This window comes from Macadamia integrifolia, unplaced genomic scaffold (assembly GCF_013358625.1).
Source record: "Macadamia integrifolia cultivar HAES 741 unplaced genomic scaffold, SCU_Mint_v3 scaffold540, whole genome shotgun sequence".
Lineage (NCBI taxonomy): Eukaryota > Viridiplantae > Streptophyta > Magnoliopsida > Proteales > Proteaceae > Macadamia > Macadamia integrifolia.
In genome coordinates this window covers 211783-224907 of record NW_024870480.1, presented here as the reverse complement: position 1 = coordinate 224907, position 13125 = coordinate 211783, and the positions used below count along the sequence as shown (strand labels likewise).

Below are 13125 nucleotides of genomic sequence, written 5' to 3'. Positions count from 1 at the left end.
TTCTATGCCTCTTTTCTTTTCCTTTCTTTATGTTAGGTAAAAATAGAAATTGTATTTATATATGAAGTCTAAACCAAATCCTGGAACCAAGAAGGATAGGCATTAATCAAAACAAAAGAGAACCCCATCCCATCCCATCCCATCCCATCCCATCCAATCCCACCTACCTTTTCTTTTAGAAATAGAAAATGAGCAGGAGAAACTGCATCTATTAGAAGAATAGAAGTCCAAAGACGAGAAAAACAAAACACAATGGCAGAAATATCCCAGTCAAGCTCAAGCTTGGTAAGCTTGGAGCAATAGCACATCAACCATTCCTTTTGCATCTGAAAGGAGACCCACAAGTAAAACTCCTATCATTAAAAGTTGCAACCCAAACCCAATGCTTATTTTTATGGGTAGGGTGCTCTATGGTTGGATTGGCCTAATACACCCTCTCCACACATGGTAGAACCAAGACAGCCAGCCTCTTTATAGGCCGGGCTGTCTAGAAAAAGATCTAGAAAAACTTTTTCAAAAATGGATTATATTCGATAAATATTTTAGAGGGAAAGTGTTATCTTTCAGTAGTGTGGCTCCTATGACGTCTTTTTTTATTTTATTTAATTTATGGAGGTGGGGAAGTTATTTTATAGGGAGGAGGAGGGACAGACATAAGGGTGCAGGTGTAGAGCCACACTCTTAGACAGAAATTTTTTTTTTTTTCGTATTTTAATTATAGAATTATTGTTGATAATGATTTAAAAGTTTTATTTTCTCTTGGAGGAAGGGATTTTTGTTGACAATAGCCTATGCATGGGATTGGTGGATTAGTATATAATTATATCATGTGGTAGTACAAATGGGTCGAGTATATAGACAGACCTCTAGGTCTTTCACCTACATGTCAAGTTTCAACATGATAATTGGCAGAGGCCAAATGACAAAATAAAGCATTAAAAAAATTCAAGAGAATGAAGATGATGCACGGGATTAGCAAGGGGGTGATGGAGATATTTGATAGGGTATTATCATATTTTAAGTGTAATAAAGATATCACGTAAGAGTATAACACTTGACTTAATTTGATGATGACTGCCACTGTAACTGAAGATTGATGAAGCACTGTTGATCAGTATGTCACTTTTGTCACTATAAATACACAATGCGTTGGGTCACTCTCCTTAAGACCTTAGTTCCTTCTTACTGGTGCAGCCAGGTTGGTGTGAACTGATTTCCCATGATAAATCAACCCCTGTTAGACCCCATCGGGAAGCCCTTAGGTAACTTTAGAAAATGGGAAACAACTTCAAAACAATGCAAAGAAAGGTATGCAATGGTGTGGGAGGAAACATTGGAGAGAGAGAGTTTGAATGATGTATTAAGAATGGTATGACACTAGGTATACAAAGGACTGAGATACATTTTCAAATATCCTTCTGAAGAGGTGTGCTTGGACCAATGACAAGGTACGAATATTGTGAGATGGTGATCAAGCGATCGAAATAGTCTCTTGATATTTTCGAGGTAGGATTGCGTAGTTCTCCCACATGCGAGATCCTCATGCACCAAGTATGCTATTTTTTTCCCTTTCGAAGAGGTGTGCCTATGGACTTCAATGGTCTAGATTTAATATTGCAAAAAGGTTCTGTATCAATGACTGCAACCTTATGATTAGGTTTTTGCATAAAGACATGTCCATATCAAATGATCTTATGAATGGATACCTCCATTCAATTATTGCATAATTTAAATGATCCCAAGCTCAAGTTTTTGTTCAAGTTCAAGAATCTATTGACCATTACAAAGTAAATCCACATATGGGTCAAGTATAGATCCACGAAGAAATCAATAGGTTCTAAGGCCACACTTTTTGGAAAGCAATGAAAATGGTGCAAATCAAGCACCGATACACTTGAGAGGAGTTGATCAAATGACAAACACTTAGGCAGGCACTCCGACACGCCAAGATGTGTGTGGAATATAGATTTTTGAAATGAATTTTTGAAACTTTCCAACAAATTCACAAAAAAAGAAAGAAACAGATAATTGATGAGACGAGTTAGTAGTATGCCTACAAGCTTTCTTCCACCATGAGCTCAACCATTATCGGACCCGAATAATTCCAATCTGGTCAAGTCAGGTGATGGTAGGTAAGCTTGTTGTTATGGACCCGAATAATTAATCGGGCCAAGTTCGGTGATGGTTGGTAAGCTTGTCGTCACCCTCCACAAGAAATGATGTGAATGTTGTGGTGGAGTAGTACGAGTTAGGTTTTATAATCTATCTTGTATGGTTTCTTTTCGTCGTCAATAGTGGTTGAGTCACCAATCTCTATCTCACCAACCTCTCACCAACTTCATGTGGGCCCTTCTCTCCGTTTCCGTCAGACCTACACCTTCAAAATCTCCCAATCACTTTCATTTAAAAAAAAAAAAAAAAGAAAAAAAAAAAAGAGAAAAGAAAAAAGAAAAAACTAGGTCAAACATTTATTAGACTCCCTGATAAGGAAAATTAATTAATTAAGGAATGTTATGATAGAGAGCCAAGGGTTATATGATATATTGCCATCAAGTCCCCAAGTCGTCCGATCAGAACCCTTTTGAATCAATGAGAAGTTACACCCTTAATTGATATTCTTATGAGCCCACAAAACTATAACGATCACCATTATATAGCCCACAAAAAATAAAAATAAAAATTAAAATAAATAAACCCTTTAACTAGAGTTGTAAATGGATTGAATAGGATCGAAAACAGATCGGACCCGAATATCTCTAATTAGATATAGATACCTCTAAATGGATATGAATACTAATTGAATTCAAACTTTTGGCTACTTTTTCACATCCTTGATTTGGGAATTCATATTTTTCTCCCCTTAACTGATGCAATTCTCTCTCAATCCATATGTCTAGTTGTCCTGGTTTTTTTTTTTCCTAATTCTCTTGAACCTATGAAATCTTCAAGAACCCTCAAGATTATTAGATAATTTTTTTCCTATTATATTAATTAGATATCTATTCAACTTGGATAGATTATTTTTTGAATTATCTGGATTTAAATATGGATGCCCTTTGATTGGATACAGAAATCCCTAAACAATACAAATGCTAATTGATTCAGATTTTCGACTATTTATTTACATCCCCACCCTTAATTGAATTATCATTTTCTTAAATAAGTTGCAGTAATAGAGTTTCCTTCCCTAATTTGTGGAGTTTGAGAAATTAATTCGAACAAAAAATAAAAAATCAGAAATTAATACTATTACTTGTCATTACAAATTTATATGACAATGAACCTTAAACATCACAATTAGATTGGTGTGCAAGGTCATACGTTTAAACATTGTGGACCTATTAGTAAAATCACCGTTCGATTGGGATTGATAGTTGATCTGTATCTACTTGATATCTGATGATCTTGATCAGCGGGTGGCATAGTTTTTCTTCATTTCTTATCAGAACCATGCTAAAAGAGTGAGCCTGACCTACTTGATACTTTCCCTTTCCTTTATTAATGGTCTGGCTCCTTGGTTGGTAAGATGCTGTACCTGATTTGTGATCCACTATTTTTGGTGGTAGGCCATAGTCACCCATTATCAAATTAAACGTGCACATAGTAAAGAATAATCAGTGGGCTATAAAGAAGATGGCCCACCAGCTCATCCAACGTATGAGATTCCTCACTCATGGACAAGAGTCAACAAAAATTACCGTTGACCCCTCACCTACCAAAGAATTACCACCCCCAAAATATGGATATAAAAACCGTAAAAGGGTTTTAAGTTTTGTTGATAAATGGACATAAAACCTAAAAATCACCAAAAAAATAAAAATAAACACTAATTCCAACCTCTCACCAACTCCCACCCTCTTCTCTCTCCTCCCCATTGTCTCTTTTTTTTTTCATATATATCCACCATATCTCTCCACCTCTATCAAAACCTCCTTCCCCTCTCCACCCATGGCTTTGATCACCCTTCTCCCTATAGCCATTATCTTCATCTTCCTCTCTTACAACCTCTATTACCGGCTAAGATTTAAGCTTCCACCAGGGCCAAGACCATGGCCGATCGTCGGCAACCTTTATGATATCAAGCCGGTGAGATTCCGGTGTTTCGCAGAGTGGGCAGGGGCTTATGGACCAATCATATCGGTTTGGTTTGGTTCAACCTTAAATGTGATAGTCTCAAATTCAGAATTGGCTAAGGAAGTTCTTAAGGAGAAAGATCAACAGTTAGCAGATAGGCACAGGAGTAGATCTGCTGCAAAGTTTAGCAGAGATGGACAAGATCTGATATGGGCTGATTATGGACCTCACTATGTGAAAGTCAGGAAGGTTTGTACTCTTGAGCTGTTCACTCCTAAGAGGCTTGAAGGTCTTAGACCCATTAGAGAAGATGAAGTCACAGCCATGGTTGAATCCATCTTCAAAGATTGCACCACTTCTGGTATGTCTCTTCTTCTTCTTCATGTTTCATCACTTCATGATTGTAGGGTTTCTGCATTTTAAGTAACCTATATAATTTCTATATTGAACCATTCAATTTGGGTGTCTAGAAATCTTGAATATATATGATATATATATATATAGAGAGAGAGAGAGAGAGAGAGAGAGAGAGAGAGGATTCAGAATCTGTCTACATTCAATATATTCTCCATATGGTTTTTATTTAACCAGATAAAGAAGATTTTACACTGTGATCAAAGGAAGATGGAATTTCCATCCTTCCATGTTGATTAACTCATGCTAGCAATATTTTTAAGATTGAAGAATATCATACTGTGACACATGGGAACAGTGAATCTCCATCCTCCAACTTAATTGTGAAGCGGTGGGAGTGTGGGACCATGGAGGCAAGGAAGTCCACAACATGCTAATCCTCCCCTGCTTATGTTGGAAGTAGAAAATTCCATCCTACCATAGGTGATAATATATTTTGTTTGTGGGTGTTTTGGTGGTTTGCATGTAGTTGGATTATGGATTGGTGCTTTAAGAAAAAATTATATATTGAGAAAAAAAAAAAAATGGTATCAAAATCTTTGGGGTAAAATTGTCCAATCTGACCTGATACGGCCAATCCAGATCTGCATCGGTAATTCGGTATAAGTTAGAAACCTTTTAGGCTTTTTATGAGTTTTCAAAGCTATTGCCTTTGATATGGTACTAAAATCCCGGGATTTATAAAAAATAAATATTTTAATATTATATATATATATATATATATATATTACAAAATATTATTGCAACAAGAGTTTACTATTTTTCTAACTATCACAAGACACCTATTTTGTAATATGGACAAATGATGTGTCCATTCCTAGCCATTTGATAAAGAAGGTTAATACGGATTAATCATATATCAAATTTTAGAATTTAATTAAATCAAATATTCTTTATGTATTGACATGCATCCCATGTATATATAAACATACATAAAAAATAAGAAGGAGGGTTCTATGCCTGATAACATGGTCCTGTGCTAAAACATGGGCCAATCATCACTCACACAAGAGCATCAATATAGATATAATTTTTACATTTCATAGGAGATCGGACCTCCTTTGTGTCTGGGTGCATAGATTATATATTCTTAAGGTAAAGCTGTATTTTCAGTAAATTGTGTGATCTTATCAAAACCTATGAATATTGAGGAATATATATATATATATATATATAAACTTTGCGGATTATTTTAAGTGTGAATCACAATGGTTTCACATTAAAGTAGTAAGGGGTCACAAGTCTTAAATGCTCTGATTTAATTGGCAACATGGGATACCATACCTTTACCTACTGCCTTGAAACTAAGTGCTACTTCATATCCCATGGATTATATATATATATATATATATATATAATATTAGGGAGAGTATCTCAGTATCATTTGGTAACCAAAATAATCAAAGATTAAAATGGGTGGGTAACCATTGTACTTGCCGAGGTTAGACATGCCTCCAACCTGTGGTGAATAAATTCTTCCTTCACCCATAAAGGAAAACTCGATCTTATATATCTTACTTTTGGCCGTCAAAGTAGTTCGGAAACCACTTCATCAACCTCACCAACTCCATGTGGGCCCTTCTCTCCATTTTCTGACCTCCACCCGTAGAATCTCCCCATCAACTGCATCATAAAAGCAAGAAAAGTACCAACTTTCTGTAGATATAAAAAAAAGAAATATGTACCTATTAACGTTTTTTTTTTGGTAAACAAAAGTACCCACTAAGTCAAATACTTATTAGACTTCCTTGTTAGGCAAATTTCATGGTATAGGTGAATGGTCATATGATAAATTGTGATTTAAGTCTTCAGTCATCTATCTGATGGGAACTCATGTGGATCAATGAATGCCCTTTTTGGCGAGAAATATGGATCTGTGAAGTTACCCATTATTAATTGATGGGAGAGGGTTTCCTAAAGGCCGTGTGGCTCATGTGTCAATAGCGGGCCAATGATAATGTGCATGGAAGCATTAATAATTAAGAGATTTTTGTCCTTCGTAAGGGACAAGATGATCATTTCATCCTCTATTGTATTTAGACGTGATGCAACATTGTTTTTTAAGCTTCTTTTTTTTATTAATTGATAGTCTCCAAGCCCCTCAGAAGTTTTAATCATAACTAATCCTATAGTAGCACCAAAATTTTAGTTCTTGTTGGGCTTTGACTTTACAATCACCCTTAATTGAATTGTCACTTTGTTTAAATTGTAATATAATTTCCATCCCTAATTTCTAGAGTTTCGAAAATGAACTCTATTAGTAGTTATTAAAATTTAGAATAATATTTCTTGTATGAGAGTGCAGCCTATACTAGTACTTCCATGTTTCTCTCTCTCTTCTATCCTCAAACTGAAACAACCACTTTGCTCTCTGAAAGATTTCTCCTCAAAGAAAGCACTCATTGGGTGTTTCTTGCCAACGTATACCCAGCTCTTAGAGGGGAAAAATCTCTCTTAAATCTAGAAAAAAGAGTGGAACCAAACATAGCCTAAACCTCTAACATCGCATTTGGGGGTTTGTGTAGGGTTGGCCCCAGCTCACCCATTATCAAATTAAATGTGAACATAGTGAGGAAAATTTGTGGGCTTTGAACAATATGGCCCACCAGCACCTCCAATGCATGATTCCTTTCTGACAAGTCTCAACAAGATACAGATGTAAAACAGTCTAGGGTTTTATTGACAATTGTCAACAAAATATGAATAGCACCAAAATCACCAATTTCAAGTCCATCTTCTCACCAACTCCCACCCTCTTCTCTCTCCACTTTTACCAAAACCTCCTTCCTCTCCTCCATCCATGGCCCTGATCTCTCTTCTCCCCATAGCCATTATCTTCATCTCCTCTGTTACAACCTCTTTCAAAGGCTAAGAATTAAGCTTCCACCAGGCTCACGACCATTAGCAGTCGTCGGAAACCTTTATGACATCAAGCCGGTGAGATTCCGGTGTTTCGCAGAGTGGGCAGAGGCGTATGGACCAATCATATCGGTCTACTTTGGTTCAACCTTAAATGTGATAGTCTCAAATTCAGAATTGGCTAAGGAAGTGCTTAAGGAGAAAGATCAACAGTTAGCAGATAGGCCCAGAAGTAGATCTGCTGCCTAGTTCAGCAGCGATGGAAAGGACCTTATATGGGCTAATTATGGGCCTCACTATGTGCAAGTTAGGAAGGTCTGTACTCTTGAGCTTTTCACTCCTAAGAGGCTTGAAGGTCTTAGACCCATTAGACAAGATGAAGTCAAAGACTGCACCAGCCCTGGTATGTTTCTTCTTCTTCTCAACTTTGGAAACTTACACAAAAGAAGATGGAATTTCTATCCTCCCATAATGTAATTAATTCATGCCAGATGTATTTATACGTTTGAAGAATATTACACTGTGTGACACATGGGAAGAGTGGAAATTTTATCCTACCATAGGTGACAGTAGATGTCCAAAACATGCTAATCTTCCCCATCTTTTGTTGGTCATTTATGACCTTAGGGAACCTCCTAAAGTAGAAAATTCTATCCTACCATAGGTGACAGTATTTTTGCTTTTGGGCATGTTGATATGTTGGTGGTTTGCATGTAGTCGAAGCCCATTGATTTGGTTTCTTATTCCCTTAAGATAAAATCTAGAAGGGATTAATCTTTTTTTCTCTAGTTAAATGATATTTTTAAGATTTTCTCTAACAAGGGGTAAAGATGTCATTTCATAAGGGAAGTTGGACTTAGTAAGTTTCAATTTGTAATGTATATGATAATGGGCTTGGGCCTGCCTTGACCTTAATGACCAATTACACCAAAATAAGCCATTGTAGCATGCATTCTATTACAGTTTACCCATTAAACTCTGTAAGTGATCTAACTATTTTCACAATGCAGATAACCTTGGGAAGACTGTGCTTGTCAAGAAGTACTTAAGCATGGTAGCCTTTAACAACATAACAAGGCTTGCTTTTGGAAAGCGTTTTATGAATTCAGAAGGCATTATAGATGAGCAAGGTTTGGAGTTCAAGGCAGTAGTGGCTAATGGATTGAAGCTTGGAGCATCACTTGCCATGGCAGAACACATCCCATGGCTCCGGTGGTTGTTCCCACTAGAAGAGGAGGCTTTTGCTAAGCATGGCGCTCGAAGAGATCGACTTACTAGAGCCATCATGGAAGAGCACACGGCCGCGCGCAATAAGAGCGGCGACGCAAAGCAACATTTTGTTGATGCACTCCTCACTCTTAAGGAGAAATACGATCTCAGTGAAGACACTATCATCGGTCTTCTATGGGTGTGTGTAACTACTACCTATCTTTCCATTCTAATCTTGATAGTAGGGGTGTCAAAAATGCCCAATCAGCCCGAACTGCCCTAGCCCACTCTCACCCCGAACAGGGTCTGTGCTGAGATTTCAGCCCATAGGATGGGCTAAGGGTTGAGAATTTCAGGCCCGAGATAGGGTTGGACTGGGGCTGGGTTGAGGTCCCGACCCAATCCGACCCAACGTAACCCTGTATATTAAGGATATAATAGAATAAATATAAATGGATACTTATAGAAAAAGGTCTTTCGTTTTTTATAATCTACATCAAGATCGAGCAACCAAGTAACCAATAGTACTGAGATGGGCTGAATTGGGTTAAACCCAGCCCATTTAGGGTCATCAGGGCTGGGGCTGAGATATCCCAGCTGACTAAAGGCTGGGCAGGGTTTGGGTTGAATTAAGAGACCAAACCCGGCCCATTGACACCTCTAATTGATAGGGTAGTAAAAATCGTTTTTAGCTTGGGCCTAAGAATCCAGAAGCCCAGAACATAGACTTACCAACTTACCATATCAACCCAACCCCAAACATCAAAAGTGCCAGTAGTCTAACTATGTCGCATTGTATGATATTTCTGAATTTATCAAACTCACAAACTTACAATTTTGGTATCTTCTTTGTAGGATATGATAACTGCAGGCATGGACACCACTGCAATCAGTGTTGAATGGGCTATGGCAGAGCTGATCAAGAACCCAAGGGTCCAAGAGAAGGCCCAAGAGGAGTTGGATCGGGTTGTCGGAATCGAGCGGGTCTTGACAGAGGCCGACTTCTCCAACCTCCCTTACCTCCAATGTGTGGCCAAGGAGGCTCTAAGGTTGCATCCTCCAACTCCACTAATGCTCCCCCACAAGGCCAATGCCCATGTCAAGCTTGGTGGCTATGACATCCCCAAGGGAACCAATATTCATGTTAATGTGTGGGCTGTGGCCCGAGACCCGGCCGTGTGGAAGGAACCGTTTAAGTTCCGGCCCGAGCGATTCCTTGAGGAGGATGTTGACATGAAGGGTCATGATTTCCGGCTATTACCATTTGGAGCGGGTAGACGTGTCTGTCCCGGGGCACAATTGGGTATCAACCTAGTGACATCTATGTTGGGTCACTTGTTGCACCATTTCCATTGGGCTCCACCGGATGGGGTAAAGCCAGAGGATGTTGACATGTCGGAGAACCCGGGTTTGGTGACCTACATGAGGACTTCCCTACAAGCTGTCCCTATGCCAAGGTTGCCAACACATTTGTACAAACGTGTGGCTGTGGATATGTGATATGGTAATTTTGGTTTGAAATTTGTATCTCTATAAGGCCTTAGACTATTTTTGTAAGATTTTGAGTTCTTCAAAAAAGTACAACAATATATTTAGAGTATTAGAGGAAGAGCACAAATCTAAATAAAATTTCCATAACTGATAATGATTTAGATGATTTTGTAACTAAGCTTCCTCGGATAAGTGTTGTAAGTCTAAGAAAGAGATGGGGCGAGTGTTTTCTGTTCAAGAGAAGTCCCTGAGCTCACATATAGTCGAGTCACAATTTCAGCAAGAGCACAATGGTTATTGCATGCCCTTGTATCTGTGGTGGCGTAAGGTTCTCTCCTAGATAGAAAACTTTGTCCCATATTTTGGGATTCTCATTAATTTTGGTAGAATCAAAAGTTATCTCAATTCATTATAAACTCTCAAGGTGAAAGGATACCATGTTTCTTTTGACTATTTGCCTTTGCAATGTTTTGAGTAATGTTGTCCACTGGTTCTAGTGGAAGGACAACTCTAATAAAATAGTTTTAGGGGTTAAATGAAACCATTTATGCACTAGTAAGAGGGGTGGGGGCTTATGATTTAGAGATTTGAAGTGTTTGAATCTCTCTCTCTTGACTTGGCAATGTAGGAGAATTTTATGTGATCCAATTACACTGTGGATTAAAGTCTTAAAGGAGAAATACTTTCTCAATTCAAATTTTCTTGAAAGCATACTAAAAGTTTCTCCTGGGCTTGGTATTGCAGCATCTTGAACCTCTAAAAGTCAATATGGTGAAGATTAAAAAAATGGTGGGATATTGTCCCCTTGCGTCTGGATATAGGGGATGAAATGATCGGTCCACCCCATGAAATGAAAAATGATGTTTATATTGATGTTTTTCGTGTGTTTTTATATTGAATCTTCTTCATGTGCAAGAACCACTCCCCCACATGACACATTTTCTCCAAATTAATATAAATGTTGTACTGTGGAAGAGGGGTAAGACCGTAAGAGGGTCCTGGGACGTTGGTGGGTTGGTTAGTTAGAGGAAGGGATAAATGGATCCTGGGAAGATGGGTAGTAAGGTTCGGATTGATGGAAAGGAGAAGTTTTTGGGCTTGGTACAAGGCGGGTGAAACAAAATGAATGTTGACTTGGATGGGGTGGTGGACGGGGGTGGAGAGTGAGCATTACACAACCGGTGCATGGTTACCGGGTGGAGGTGGGGGAGTAAAAGGCATGGGAAACTTGGAATTGGTTTCAATTTGGATTTGGGATCAATATTGGTCAGGATTGGATTGAATCGAACGGATTTACCTTTGTTTTTAAAAAAGATTAGATTCTTTTGACCGTTTTACCTTTATACCTTATCAATGGATTGGAATCGAATCAATCAAGGATTGTGATTGATCTCAATCAATACTGATCTGATTTAGACAATCCTGACCATGGTTTCAAAAATTGGATCAAATTGGTCAAGATCGCTTGTATCAGTTGAGAACAATCCTTGATATCAATCTGATCCTTACCCATCCACTAGTAAGATATAAGGGCAAAATGATCCAAAAATCTATTTTTTAAATAAAAAGCTGAAATAAATTTTTTCCATTTAGCTCGATCTTGACCAATGCCATATTAGCAATGTATCATTTGAGATTGATCTTGAGTTTTAAAACTATGATCCTGATCAACCCAACTTTTAAAACTAAGATTTATTTATTTATTTATTTTAAATATTAGAATTTTTTAAAATTTTGATTGGGAGTCTATCAGGATTTGGGATCTGGATCCTCTCCAACCTCAAAGGGTGCCTAGTGCATATCTAGTTGCACCACCTAGACATGTACCCTAACACATAGACGATTTGACATGCAACCCAAGGGACTCCCAATTGCTTGATGCTCTAAGCACCCCTTGGCATTGGAGAGGATTTTTTCCAGACATATGTGGGTGGATATGTTAATTAACTGGAGCCTGAGCACCACCGTGCAGCCCCTGAGTCACTGCATTGGAAGGAGAAGAGGCATCTGCCATGCATGTGAAATTGTACTGACTGTTGGCCCCGTGAAATTGTGCTTGTGCCTGATACATCGTGCTCATCAAAGTAACTATGGGCCGACCTAGAGGATTACTCGATATGAGCCGGAGACACTGCTGTATGAATGATTTATCTTTTCTCTCTCTGCCTCTTATATCCACCATATCTCTCTCCATTTCTATCAAAACCAGATTTCCCTCCCATCACCCATGGCACTGCTCTCTCTTCTCCCCATAGCCATTATCTTCATCTTCCTCTCTTACAACCTCTATTGTCGGCAACCTTACGACATCAAGTCAGTGAGATTCCGCTGTTTCGCAGAGTGGGCAGAGGTTTATGGACCAATCCTATCGGTCTGCCAAGTTGAGTAGAGATGGAAAGGACCTCATATGGGCTGATTATGGACCTCACTATGTTAAAGTTAGGAAGGTCTGCACTGTAGAGCTTTTCAGTCGCATCAGGCTTGAAGTTCTTAGACCCATTAGAGAAGATGAAGTTACAGCCATGGTTGAATCCATCTTCAAAGACTGTACTAGCCTTGGTATGTTTCTTCTTCTTAAAAATACGTGCTGAATATATATATATATATATATATTTAGGGTATGTGTTTTTTGTTCAGAAGTGTGCCCCTACGCCTAAGGGGTGTGAAATGACTACCATACCTTTGTAATATATGTCCATTGGCCAAAACTAGTATAAGAGCCACACTATCGGATAGAAATCCTTTCTCCATGTATTTATTAGTAATGTAAAGCACACGGGTTTCATGCAGGTGCACAAGCAATTAGTAATGCACCAATCCCTCACTTTAAAATTCCTAAAAAGCACAGACTTTTAGGTCATGCTTACTACTTTTCGTTTTTTAATTATGAGGAAAAAAGGATTCTTGCTTCCTTCTATGCTTTAACCATGGGGACAACTAATGTAGCTCTTCTACTGTTATTGTTGAATAGAGAGGTCATAATCTTGATTAGTCTCGTGCACGAGCATCAATAAGGATGTGATTTTTGCATTTCATAGAGGCACACAGTTGATTTTGCCCCCTTTGGGTGTCTGGGTG

At 38.3% G+C, this 13125-nt stretch overlaps 1 protein-coding gene across 1 annotated transcript; it reads left to right on the top strand.

The window, feature by feature from the left end:
* The first annotated feature begins 3911 nt into the window (after positions 1-3911).
* On the top strand, positions 3912-10208 carry LOC122069164 (cytochrome P450 98A2). The gene is made up of 3 exons (XM_042633113.1): positions 3912-4435; positions 8358-8755; positions 9412-10208. The coding sequence occupies exons 1-3, from the start codon at positions 3949-3951 to the stop codon at positions 10054-10056; spliced, it is 1530 nt and encodes a 509-aa protein (XP_042489047.1). The 5' UTR covers positions 3912-3948; the 3' UTR covers positions 10057-10208.
* The last annotated feature ends 2917 nt before the right edge of the window (positions 10209-13125 follow it).